Source organism: Mustela nivalis (genome assembly GCF_964662115.1).
Source record: "Mustela nivalis genome assembly, chromosome: 2".
Classification (NCBI taxonomy): domain Eukaryota; kingdom Metazoa; phylum Chordata; class Mammalia; order Carnivora; family Mustelidae; genus Mustela; species Mustela nivalis.
Window position 1 is genome coordinate 105,405,166 of NC_139021.1, and position 13,692 is coordinate 105,418,857.

The window sequence follows — 13,692 nt, forward strand, 5'->3', positions numbered from 1 at the left end:
TGTTGGTGGGAATGCAAGCTGGTGCAGCCACTCTGGAAAACAGCATGGAGGTTTCTCAAAATGTTGAAAATAGAACTGCCCAATGACCCAGCAATTGCACTACTGGGTATGTACCCTAAAGATACAAACATAGTGATCCAAAGGGGCACGTACACCCAAATGTTTATAGCAGCAATGTCTACAATAGCCAAACTATGGAAAGAACCTAGATGTCCATCAACAGATGAATGGATCAAGAAGATGTGGTATATATACACAATGGGATACTATGCAGCCATTAAAAGAAATGAAATCTTGCCATTTGCAACAACATGGATGGAACTAGAGCGTATCATGCTTAGCGAAATAAGTCAAGCAGAGAAAGACAAGTATCATATGATCTCCCTGATATGAGGAAGTGGTGATGCAACATGGGGGCTTAAGTGGGTAGAAGAATAATTAATGAAACAAGATGGAATTGAGAGGGAGACAAACCATAAGTGACTCTTAATCTCACAAAACAAACTGAGGGTTGCTGGGGGGAGGGGGGTTGGGAAATGGGGTGGGTTTATGGACATTGGGGAGGGTATGTGCTTTGGTGAGTGCTGTGAAGTGTTTAAACCTGGTGATTCACAGACCTGTACCCCTGGGGATAAAAATATATGTTTTTAAAAAATAAAAAAAAAATTTAAAAAAAGATATATTGCCAAACTGTTTCATTTCTAAAACAGCTTCATGTGTTTGACACTGTGAGTTCTTTGATTTAAAAATAAAGCAAGCCTCCCAAACCTACCACAAGCTGCTCTGGGCCAAAGAGCATGCTGTCTGTACATTTGAGTCGATGACCTCTCTGCTGGTTCACTCCATCCCAAGTTCCAATGGCTGTAGGCCTCCCTACAGCATTTCCAATGTGAATAAGTCACTTTTGGTGGAGGGACTTGTCCCTAACAAAATAAAGAACATGACCCCTGAGGCCATTTCACTAAACCGTAGCTAAAACTGGACAAATAAGAGTTCTTCCCTCATTAGACGATGGCAAAGTTTTGTTTTCAGTTTCTGATTCTTTAAACTGTGCATGGGAGCTCAGGCTAATGAAAATTTGTGAAGGAAAGGATTTTTCAGGTTTACATGGGGAATCTAAGTCTTTTTCAGAAGTAATTAAAAAATACACAAGCCTTTACAGCACAACTTCACTGCCAGTTTGTTAAGTGGCTTCAGATCCAAGCGGGGCCTGACACTGGGTGGCTACTTGGGCTCCTAAGGATAGAGGTGAGCCCTCTGTTCAAGGTATGTCTTTGGTGTCTGCAGGGCACTTGGAGGCCTCTGTGTGGGCTCTGCAGAGCTGTGTGTGGGTATTCAGATCAGTTTCTGAGGTGTGTCTGAGAGAAATCTGTGTGGATCTCTGTCACAGTTCTCTGTGAAGTCTCTTGGTGTTGTTCACTGTGAGAGTTTCTGCATAAGGTCTGTGTGGGAGGGCCTTGAAGATCATCCGTGGACATGGTGTTCATGAGGGCTCTTGATGTTGGCCCCTGTCAGAGGTCTCTGTGTAGGATCTATGTGGGCTTTGTGTGGGTCTCTGTGGGAGGTCTCAGTGTGGGTCTCTGTATGAGTCTCTGTGGGAGGCCTTGGTGGGTCTCTGTCAGAGGTCTCTGCACAAGGTCTCTTGGCATGGGGCTTTCCCTTTCTGGCCTTCTTGTACCATCTGGCAGGAGAAGGGCAAGGGGATTTGCTCCTTCCTGTTTCTGGCTGTTCCACCAGCCTCCTGTCCATGGCACTTCTACTAACAGGAGTGTGGAGTGCACGTCCGACTTGTGGGACTCTCTACCATGTGAGTTATGTGTGAGGGGCCCTAGAGGATGATTTTGGGCTGGGACTGGGGCACACGGGTGGTGGGGGAGCCTCCTGGACTGCACGCTCATTCTGGACACCTCCTTCCAGCCGGTGGTGGGACAAGCCCCATCTTGTCCTCCTGCCCTTCTGGGCTCTGAGGTAACCATGACCAGGAGCCAGGCCAGTCCCTTGGCCTCCGAGTCCCCACCAGTCCCCTGGGAGCCATCCTTGGGCCACACGTGTACATAAAGGTCACAGACCACAAGTCTTCCCGGGGCCCGCAGTCCTACAAGCTTATCAAATTGTGCAGAACTTAACTTCTCTGCCTGAAGGCCTGGCTGTCTCTGGGAACCTGACTTTCCATGTGGGAGCTCAGGTGGCTTCTGTACAACCCCCACCCCACCCTCTTCACAACCCCACCCCTGGACTTGGCAGCTGGAGTAGGGTGGAAATCCTGTGGGGACAGTCCCGGGGCCTCCAACTTCTCCCCTCTGGGCCTGTAGGTGGCAGTGGGACACAAAGGGTCCTCAGTCGTCACACCAGGCATGGGCTTACCCTGACACTTGGCTTCCTTCCTGGCCTCCCACCCTAAGTACAGGGTCCCCCTGCCAACAGCCACACCCCACCCATCCCCCAGAAGGGGAAGGGGGTGGTGGTGAGAAGGCCCCTTCAGTGCCCTGGGGCTGGGCAGGCTGGTGCCTGGGGGTCTCTGTGGCATCCCACACACCCTCAGTGCTGGGAGAGAGCTCATCCCTTGCTGCTCCGAGTGTAAAAGGGGCTGCATGGAGCTAAGATGAGATTATCTGGGGGTGAGAAGGCTCCTGGGATGGCCGTCCTCTACTCCCCACAGGATATGTGGATGGGGGCAGGATTTCTCACCTCTGCCCTCAAGGCCAGCCTTGTGTCTCCCAACTGCAGGCCCCACTCTGATCTAGGACTCTGTCTTCCTGGAGCCTGAGTGGGATTTATGCCTCAGCAGACCCTCCCTACAACCACACAAATTTCAGGTGGAAGGAAAGCAGGAGAGGATGGGCAGAGCAAGGTCCCACTCTGGGTCTTGTTCACCTTGTCGTGGAAATGGAAGGTGTGTGAGGAAGGGGACGGGATGGACCCCAAGGTCCCTGGCCCTCCAAGGCCCCATCATTCTGGAAACCAAAGAAGGCCTTTGGGGAGAGAAAACTCTGATCCCCTCCACCCAAGCAGGGCACACACAAAGTCCAGCACCACTCATGAGAGAAAAAACACCAAACATATATTTTCAGGAGACAAAATTGTGGCATGGGGAAGTCATTAGCACACAGAGGATGTACTAATATGAGAAAAAATGGACTTTCTTTGCATATACTCGATTTTTTCTTGAGGGAAATCTTTCTGACCAGAAAAGATGTGTGAAGCGTTCTCTGCCTGATAGGTTGAGGCATATTTTCGAAAACTGCATGTAGGATAATGATGAACTCGACCTGAGACACCTGCCACCATCGGCTGGTGCTGGCTGGGTCTGCCTGGGGGCCCCAGGTTCCTGGGGAGGCTTTTCCATTCACCATTCCTGTATCTGGTCAGCTGGCTCTTGCTCGGGCAGCTATGGCCCTTGGAGGTACCTTGCTGATTGGAGGCTATTCCTCCCATCACTCTCTTCGGGTCTGTAAAGGCGAAAGCCCTGTGAGGGCAAGAATGCCTACGTACTGGGGCCTGCAATTCCTTGTGCTGATACATCTCTGAGGCCCGAATTCCTTGGTGGAGTCCCAATTTTTCCACCAGGATTTGTCTCACGGCTGTCACTACCGTCTGAGTTTCGGCAGCCCTGTTGTCCATAACCGATCTGCTTCTGACTGGTACCCAGCTCGGGGCAGAAGCCGATGCAGGCTTGCCTTTTTGAAGGGGGCCTTCCAGTCCTTTGCTCTTTTTATTGGGATTAAGGCACTGCAGAAAGTTCTTCATCCTTTGTCTAAAGTGGCTTTCCGGAAAAACGTGTCCCTTTTCCAGTGGCATGAGCCGGAGGTATTTGCTCCCAAGGCTCTCTCCTGATCCTCTGACCTGGGGAGGGTGGCCTATCTTGCTAGCTTGGGAAGCCCTGATTGTCAATGGTTCTGCACACCTGTCTTTATTCTCTTCTGGTTTGGGTCTCTTCTCGTCCTTTCCCTCATCAGTGGTCTCATTGTTGCTCTGGCTGTCACTTGGTTCCTCAACCTTTGGTCCACAGGGCTCTTGCTGCCCCTCACTGCTTGATCCACTTGAGCTAAGGTTATGTGACACCGGGGAAGATGGTGTCTTTCCACTGGCACGTTCCATTTGGGAACAGGAGGGTGACTCTTGAGTGGTCAAGCTGTCTGCAGCAAGGACAGCATTAGTGTGAGAGTCTGGTGGGAGCACATTGGTGCCACTGTCTTCAACAAGCACACAAGTGGCAAAGTCTGGAAGGAGGAGGTCACTGGGAGAATCTTGAGGAAGCTCACTAGTGGTAGAGCCTTCAGGCTGGTTTTCCGACTCTATCTTCTCTTGGAGCTCAACCTTACTAACCTTTGTTTCAAGGCTTACCTCCTCTGGATATTGAGCAACCAACACTGTAGATGGTGAGGGGCTTTTCCTAGCACCTGGATATCCTGATATCAGATCCACATAAATGGCTGGTTTGTTGGCCAGCCCACTGGGTCTTAAGACAACTTTCCAGGCAGGGGCCTTCTTGGCCTCCATAGCCTCTGTGGCCCCTTCAGACCTTGGAGATTGGGACCTGAGCTTCATCTTCAGTGTTGCTACCATGTCTGGTGAGGCCTGACCCCCACTCTCTTTTAGCTCATTCCTGGCCATTGCTAAACTTGGACTTGGTTCCAGGTTGTCTTTCTTGGCCCCCATACCAGTCTTGCTGTGCAGGGTTCTGTTTGGGAGGCTGAGAATGGAGGCCCAAGAAGGTGAACTGCCCTCCTGTCTTGATAAAGACATCTTTGAGGACTGATGGCCATCACCAGGTAAAGTCCTTCCCAGGGCCTGCTGGATTTGCTCACGTATGGGTGAGGGAACAGGCAGGGGACTCCCTGAAGTGGGATCAGACTTTTCAGTTATACCCTTCTCTTCTGGATGGGGCTGAGGTGGTTTCTCCAAGAACTTGTAAAATTTGGCTTTTGAGGGGGCCCCAGGTACAAAGGTGGCTGAGCATGGAAAGGGGGACTGGGGAAAAGGCAAATGTTGAGCTTCAAGTAGTTTGAGATCTATGGGCTCAACAGTTTGGAGAGGTAGGTCCCACTTACGCCTCACTCGAAAACTTATGATGTGTGTTTCCAGCTTCTGCTGAGTGTTAGGACAAAGGAAGGACAGCTCATGGGAGGTGTTTACGCAGAGCTCCTGATCCTTTAAGGGTGCTAGATTTCTGATAACCATGTGGGGTTGGGACTTGGGAAAAGCATGGCTGGCCACAAACCAGGATCGACGCACAGTCACAGGGATCAGACCTATATTGATCTGTCCTAATTTCCTGTGTAAATGAACCTTTAAAGTTTTTTCTATATGTTTCTTGTCTGGGCCCCTGGCTAAGTATTTTCCTGGATCACCCTCCAAGGCCCCTATTAAGGGTCTTCCAAACTCCTTCTCAGAGTTGGTTCCCAGAACCTTCACTGGGAATCTAGCTGAGATCCTGGAGAGACCTGTTGGTGTCCTCTTCAGACACTGCCATAGACCCTTACCAAAGTTCTTCTCTAGTTTGAATCTTGCTTTATACTTCCTGTGGTATCTGGACCTGGTCCTCCATGTAGCTTGGCTGCTTTTACCTTTAAACACAAAGGGCCTTGAGAGCCCCTGCTCTCTCTGTGCCTGACTCATTCTTGGGGATTCATCCTGAGGCCACCTCAGTTCCAGAGACAGCTGAACCTTGTGGGGCAAACTGCTTTGCTGTTTATCCCTGCTGAGCTTCCTCTGAAGCTGTGGCTTCTGGATATTAAAGATGACAAAGTCCCCTTGATAAGTAGAACCTGATCTGTGGGCCCGGGAGGCCTGGTGGTCCTCTAGAAGCTTGGGAGGGACTTGGCTAAAGAATTTTGGAGATCTTTTCTCCATAGTGGGTAAAGTCTTCCCCCTTCCTTGTTGCTTTGGCAACAAGGGCCACTCCAGATGTTGCATTTTAGTTGGGGTGAAGGATTGTGTATTTTTCTGGGATGTAGCAAAAGATACCCTACTGGTCCTCCTCTGGGATGGGAGAGAAGGTGGTCTTATTGGGACAGAGGGTGCAAGGGGGACTTGGGGCTGGGGCAAGGTTAGTGTTGAGGGTTGAGTTTGGATCCCACGGTGGAACAATGGTGGGGCATGGGAAAACTGTGAAGATACTTGATCCTGGTTTAGAACTGGCAAGCAATTAGAGGTCCCATTGAATAAAACAGAGGGAGACTGTAGTGGAGAAGAGTGGGTAGAAAACAAGGCAGTGGTCACCAGGGACTCACTGTGCAGAGAGGGGAGACCCCAGAAGAGCTGGCTGCGTTTCCATTGCAAGTGGTCTTCCAAGACCTTGGGAGATGAGAATGGCTGAGGTTGGGCCAGTGGCTCTGCTTTGTTTTTCATGTTCCAGAAAGATGGCTGGGTGGTGGTGGTCTGCTCAGTACCCAGAAGCTTCCACAGAGTCCCCCAGAAGCTCACGTGGTCATCTGGGCACCCCTGCTTGAAAACTGACCCAACCTTTTCTTTCTCCTTCCAACTCTTCAGTTCTACCCTTTTGCTGATTAGTAGTTCAAGGAGCTTCTGGACATCCGGATTGACAAACAGAGGGTTATGAGTCTCTATCTGCCTGTTAGTAAGGCCATGCCAGAATGAGGCATCTGGTGGGTGGCAGGACACGTGTTCTTGCTGGCATTTGTGCTGTAATGTGCCAGGCAAGAACAAGGACTTGGTACTTTCCCACCACCAGGAAAAGGAAAAAATGGGGTAGCTGGCATGGCCAAGGCCTGAGATGGCTGGAATGAGAGAGGCCCAGTTGGAATGACTTGGAAGAAAGTTCTTTCTCACTGTGTCTGGTAGGATTTTTTTAAAGTTAGTTTGCTCTTCTTGAGGTCTCACTGGCAGGGTGGAGGCCAGAGGCCAAGGGGGCCCTGTCAGTGGAGCACGAGCAGGTGATGAGGCCACGGCAGGAGGAGCGCCTTCCACAGGCTCCCTGCATGGCTGATGGGCTCCAGCTGGTGCCCCTTGGCACACCTGACCAGGGGCTGCTTGATGTAAGGACTGGTGAAAGCCCCCCTGGTCAGAGACCCTTGTCAGATGGCTGTGGGAGACAAGAGGTGTGAGCTGTCGCTGCAGCAGCCTGGGGCCGGGAGAGGACCCCATGGCTCTCCACGCCCCACACCCACATCACAATGCTCTTGCTGTCCCTCAGCCTGGGGCTTTGGTCACAATCTGTCCCATGGCTCCTCCCAGCACCCGCAAGCAGCCCCAGAGGCCGGTTCCCTGCAGCCCTGGGGGTCACACCACAGACTCGGGGAGGCCCACCCAGGTGATAAGGGGGGCAGATTCATTACCTTTGCAGAAGAGAGACTAAACTGCGGAACTCTTCCAGCTCGTGCAGGCAATTTCTGCAAGCTGGAAACAGGAGACTGGGTCAAGGGGAAGGCGGGGGCCCAGGTGTCTTACAGGAGACTGGGTATAATGTCCCTTTAGGGGAAACCTTTGGGGATTGGACTTGGAAGCCCCAAACAGCACTGTCAAAGGTCACGTGCCCACACGGTGATTACAGGGTTCATTTTGGGGATTACTTTGTCTTTTCCAAAGTGTTTTCTCACTCATGACCTTGCTGGGGGAGGAAGGACTGCATGGCTTTACAGAGGAATCTGAGCTGAGTTGAACAGCTTGTCAACAGTAGAAGAAGGAGGTCCTGCCCCTAGTCTAGGCCCTGGGGCCCCTGCTGGGCGACACCCGTTTCCAGCCCCTCAGGGCTTTGTTCTGGTGCAGAATCTGGGAAGCCTCTGGGTGGGTTGTGATCTCCCTCCCAGGAGCCCCCAACCTGCCTCCCAGGGCTCTGTTTCCTGAGGGATGGGCTCAGGCCCTGGTGTCTTGGGAGGTGGTGGGGCCGGGTTTCAGAGCAGGGGGCACAGTGTAACTGGGGCACGCAGGGGTGAGTGGTGGACACTCACCTTTCAGAGTCTGGCTTCTCTGGCTTCTGTTGATGCTCCTCCGTGGCTCTGCTTGGTACTGAGATAAGAGAACATTGGGAGGCTGGGACCCCCAGCCCAGCAGCAGGTGCTCACTGCTCATGAGTAGTGTGACTTCCTATATTTAACTAAGGGGGTGGGCGGATTGTGATTTTCTTTAGTTTTACTCATTTCCTTTTCAAAATGGATACAAATATTTCCAGTTTTCCTTCTTTGAAGAATGTACAGAAGGATATCCTATGTGAGAAGTTTGCCACTGTTCCTCTGCTCAAGAAACACACACAATACCAGACCTGGTGGCGCAACTGGACTTTTTCACATAGGACCCCACTTTCCAAGGCCAGAGCCCCACTCTAGCTGCTGCTTGGGACCTCCTGGGCTCAGTACTGCCCTCAATCAGCCCTGAAGGGGGAACATTCACCTGAAATACCTGTCCTTGGACCGTGGCTGGTGACACAGTGCTCAGGGGCCTGACCTCCGCTACAGAGGCAGCTTTTAGCCTCTGGTCCTTGGCCACCGGTCACTGTGTTTGGGACACTGCCCTGGACCCCTCACCACACCTGGATTCTGGCCCGAGATCTTCAGGGAGAAATCCTCGTGTCCCTCTAACCCCTGCTGAGTCTGGCTTGTCCTGGATGGATGGTGGTCTGCTCTCTCCTGAGAATACCCATTCTATTCTTTCCCATTTCAGGAGTCTCTCCAGTGACTCAGAAAAGTGGAAGGAATAATAGAAAAGAAGATAGAATCATACTCTGCTGGGTCTGGTCCGAGGGTTCCTTACCTTCCCGCTCTTCCTGTATTTCTTCCCTGGTGGTGAGGATGGATCAGGCTGGAAATAAGAAACTAAATATACAAAGAGCCCTATCCCACAAACAAGGGCAAAGATGACATTAACTGCCCAGATAATGGGACTGGAGCTCAGCCAACCATTAAAAAAGAATTGCTGAGGGAAGAGATAATATTCCATCTCTTCCCTCAGCAGACATTAATGTCTGATCGCACTGCTGCCCTCAGACAACTGAGCTCTGAGACTTAGCATCCAACCACACTGCTGTCCTCAGACAACTGAGCCCTGGGTGTGGAGGTGCAGATACAAGGCCCAGGCCCACATCACAGAGCTAGTGTCTGGTCACAAAGGGCTCCTGAGGGAGGGGGAGGGAGCCCCACCCTGTGGCTCTATCCCTCCGCCCTCCCAGGCCTCCAAGTCCCTCCCCTCAGCAGACACCAATCTCTTCTCCGTATCTATGAATCTGTTTCTTTTTTTTTTTTTTCCCAATTCTACATACAAGTGAGACTATATGGTATTTGTCTTTCTCTTATTTTATTTAACAAAATATTCTCAAGGTTCTCCATGTTACCACGACCATCACCATTTCATTATTTTTTATGGCTGAATAGTATTGATTTGTGTGATATCTTTATCCATTCACCTCAGTATACATGGTTCATTTAAGACTGATGTTTTTCTTATTGACTTTCTGTGTGGATGACTTTTCCATTGATGTAAACTGTTGAAGTTCTATACTGTGGGGAACCACATGTTTAATGTTTTTGATGTCACAACCTTTTTAAAATATAAATCTTTTAACTAATTATTGTAGTTTTAGTTAAACATATTATTTTTGTCTTCACTCTAGCTTTTTTTTTTTTTTTTTTTTTGTCCATTGTCTGGTTTGTCAGGGACCAAGAAAGTCCCCACCATCAGTGGGCTCTGGATGGGAATTGCTGGGCCTGTGGTTGTCTTTGCCTTGTTTTTTTCTTGTCTGTTGTGTTGTTTGTTGTATTTGGAGAAATGGGACAAGCGGAGAGTAAGGGACCTGTGAAACCCCTAGGTCTTGTTCTTGAACATTTCAAGGATTTTCAAGGTAAAGCCACCCAGTCAGGTGACAAGGTTTCCCCGGAACACTAAAAACACTCTGCCAGTTAGAGTGGCCCACAGGGTGGCTGCCGGAAGGAACGTTTGCCTAGGCTCAGATCTATTCTACCCTGAGTGAGGTGTTCAATCTACATCGAGACCAAATACCTTACATTGTGGCCTGGTGATATCTGATAGAAGAGCCACCGTCATGGCTCAAGTCCCACCTTCCCCTGCTAATGAAACCATCTCTCTCCCTCTAAGGCAGGTCAAAGACCAAAACCAGAACAGACAGATAAAGGGGAACCAGGGAAGAAGACCGTCCTACCCCCATCGGATGTGGAGGATGTGGAATTCCCCATCCCCATCTGTCCCCTAAACTTGACTCTCAGTCCTGAGATGCCCTTACCAGTCCACCTCATATGCGGTTGGGGTCCACCTATGGGACCACCAAGCAGAGAGACCGCCCTGATCTTTCCCCTTTCCTCTATCCCCCTCTGCCTCCCTTTACCTCACCAGTGCTGTTGGCGCCAATGCTGCCTCTCCGTGAGTTTGCTCTACCATACGGGAGAGGGCACCCCCACCTAACCTATATCCCTTTCTCCTCTTCTAACATCTATAACTGGAAGGCCCAACACAAATCCTTTTATGTCCTCCCTCAGGATTTAATTAGTCTCTTGGAGACTGTCTTTCTTATCCACCAACCTACCTGGGTGGATATTCAACAGCTCCTTATGGCTCTCTTTAACGCAGAAGAGAGGGATCGCATCATGCGAGAAACCCATAAGGTGAAAAGTGAGATACTTGGCAGGGACCTCACCTCGATCCCTGCTGAATGGAGGACTACTGCCTGAGGGAACCCCCCAACTGGGATCCAAACTCCAATGAAGGCAAGGAGAGCTTACATTTCTACCACCAGGCTCTACTGGCAGGCCTCCGTGCAACTGCAAGGAGACCCATAAATTTATCTAAAACTGGTACAGTGGCTCAAGGTAAGAATGAGTCTCCAGGAGCTTTCCTAGAAAGGCTTATTGAAGCCTATAAAATGTATAGTCAGATTGACCCTAGGGCACCCGAAAATCAGAGGGCAATGAATCTTGCATTTGCCAGTCAGTCAGCCCCAAGATATAAGGAGGAAACTTCAGAAAGTTGAAGGATTTGAAGGGAAGAATCTGACTGAGTTAGTGGGAATAGCAGAAAAGGTGTTTAACAACAGGGATGCACACGAGGATGAAAAGCAGACAAAAAAAACTGGTTAAGGTTTTGGCATTACATGAGGAGGGGAGGAGACAGGTAGGGGATAGTAAATGGAAGGAAAAGCCTAAGCCCAGAGAAGGCAGGCGGGAAGACTTAGATTCAGATCAGTGTGCTTACTGTAAGGAAAAAGGACATTGGGCCAAGGAGTGCCCCCAAAAGAAGACAGCAATGCTTGCCGCCACCAGAGACTGAAGGGGCCATGGTTCGAATCCCCTCTCCAAACCTCAGGTAAAAATTGAAGTGGAGGGAAAATCAATTGATTTTTTGGTGGACACAGGAGCCCAATTTTCATCATTACTTAAACCTATGGGGAAACTATCTGGAGAGGAAGTCTAGGTACAAGGAGCAAAAGGCACAGAGAGGCATAAATGAACAACAGAAAGGACTTTAAATTTGGCCTCAGGAGTAGTTAAACATTGATTTTTTTCCCTTCCTAATGCCCCATATAACTTGATGGGAAGAGATCTCCTCCACAAGTTATGAGCTGGCATTCAGTTCTTGGAAGGAGACATGACTGTAACCTTGAGACAACCCACTGTACAGGTGCTTATGGCAGCAGTAGATGAATACCTCCTTTATGAGCCAGTCTCAAAACCAGAGGAGACAAAGGGGGGGGGGGAGCCTTCTCCAAACCCTACAGGTCGAGTTTCCCTAGGTCTTGGCAGAAGGGAACCCGCCTGGCTTGGCCAGGGGACAACAGCCAGTGGTGGTGCAATTAAAGGCGATGGCTATGGCTGTTCGCGTTTGGCAGTCCCCCCTGCCCCAGGGAGCAAAGGAAGGGATCAGAGGAGATGGGATTCTATTTCCTTGCAAATCTCTATGGAACACACCTTTGTTGCCCATCAAAAAGCCTGAGACTGGGGAGTACCGACCTGTTTAGGACTTGCGAGAAGTTAACGGGTTGTAGATACCCACCCGATGGTGCCTAACCCCTATACCCTACTCTCCCTCCTGGGCCCCGAAAGAACTGTGTATACCATCTTAGATCTCAAGGATCCATTTTTCTGGATATATTTAGCAAGGGAATCTCAGCCCCTTTTTGCTTTTGAGTGGTCCGACCCACAAGAAGGGTTCCAAGGCCAGCTCACCTTGACAAGACTTCCCCAAGGATTCAAGAATTCACCCACCATTTTTGCCAAGGCTCTACACTAGGATTTGTGTGAGTACAGAACCTCCAACCCGGGAGTCACTCGGTTACAGTATGTTGATAACTTGGCTAGAAGCCGCTGAGGACTATGAGTCATGTTTGTGGGGGACGAGAGCTCTCTTACAGACTCTCCAGGAAAAAGCATATCGGGTGTCAGCAAAGAAAGCACAGCTCTGTCAGAGCCATTCCACTTATCTAGGCTTTGATCTCCACGAGGGTGTGCGTTCACTGTCTGAGTCCAGGAAACAGGTGATCACCCGATACCCCTGCCACACCATGTCCCGACAAGTGAGGGAGTTTCTTGGGATGGTGGGTTACTGTAGGCTGTGGATACCGTGGTTAGCAGAGATTGCCTGACCTCTCTACAAACTGGCAAAAGGGGGGCTCGCTATAATAAGTGTGGACAGCTGAGGCCGAAGGAACATTTCAGGAATTACAAACAGCCTTACTCAGTGCCCCAGCATTGGTCATCCCAGATGTTACCAAGCCCTTCCACTTGTATGTGGATGAAAAAGCAGGGGTGGCCAAAGGAGTTTTGACTCGGACTCTGGGGCCTTGGCAAAGGCCAGTAGCCTATCTTAGCAAGAAACTAGATCCAGTAGCAGCTGGGTTCCCCCTTGCCTCCACATAATTGCTGCCACGGCCCTCTTGGTCAAGGGTGCAAGTAAATTGACTTTGGGTCAAAATCTCATCATAACCACCACACACGCTATCAAGGGCTTTCTCTGGGCTCCACCAGACCAATGGATGAGAAACGCCTGAGTGACGGAGTATCAGGCCCTCCTCCTTAATGAACCAAGAGTGACCTTCCAGTCCCCAGTGGTGCTAAATCCAGCCACGCTGCTGCCAGAGGAGCTGGCTGATCACCTACACGACTGTGGGGAGGTCCTAACCCAAGTCACAGGAATAAGGCCGGATCTCAGAGACATTTCCCTCCCAGATGCCGAGATGACTCTGTTCACAGATGGGAGTAGCTACATGGTCAATAGAAAGAGGTATGTGGGGGCTTTGGTGGTTTCTTTTGAGCAGGAACTCTGGACAGCAGCCCTGCCACACGGAACATCGGTGCAAAAAGTGGAGCTGATTGCATTCACCAAAGCACTGCAGATAGCCTAAGGTAAAACCGCCAACATCTATATGGACAGCAGGTATGCTTTTGCTACTCTCCATATACATGTGGCTATTTATAAAGAAAGGGGCCTATTAACAGCAGCAGGATAAGGAATTAAAAACAGAGGAGAAGTATTGGCTCTCCTCTAGGCTATTTGGGACCCAAAAGAGGTGGCCATTATGCATTACCCAGGTCACCAAAAGGGGACTGATCTGATTTCAAAAGGAAACCAATTAGCAGATCAAACTGCAAAGCAAGGAGCCTGAGGAACAGTACAAGAACTGGCTACACTCCCGGCTCCAGCCCTACCAGAAAAACCAAACTATTTAGAAGAAGATTTAAAGTATTTACAAAAATGGGTTTAATTGGACTATGAAGGGAATCGGGCTAAGAC

At 50.0% G+C, this 13,692-nt stretch overlaps 1 protein-coding gene and 1 long non-coding RNA gene across 2 annotated transcripts; both read right to left on the bottom strand.

Annotated features, from left to right (window-relative positions):
- Positions 1–3,052: 3,052 nt before the first annotated feature.
- LOC309859323 (spermatogenesis-associated protein 31E1-like) lies at positions 3,053–7,107 on the bottom strand (the record flags this gene model as incomplete). The annotated part of the gene is made up of 1 exon (XM_082719979.1): positions 3,053–7,107. One exon carries the CDS (start codon positions 7,105–7,107, stop codon positions 3,100–3,102), a length of 4,008 nt encoding a protein of 1,335 aa, XP_082576105.1. The 3' UTR covers positions 3,053–3,099.
- A 191-nt stretch (positions 7,108–7,298) lies between these two features.
- Positions 7,299–8,966, bottom strand: LOC309858799. The gene is made up of 3 exons (XR_014308334.1): positions 8,710–8,966; positions 7,911–7,968; positions 7,299–7,359 (listed from the first exon to the last, which is right to left on the bottom strand). It is a non-coding gene; the product is annotated as an uncharacterized lncRNA (long non-coding RNA).
- Positions 8,967–13,692: the final 4,726 nt, after the last annotated feature.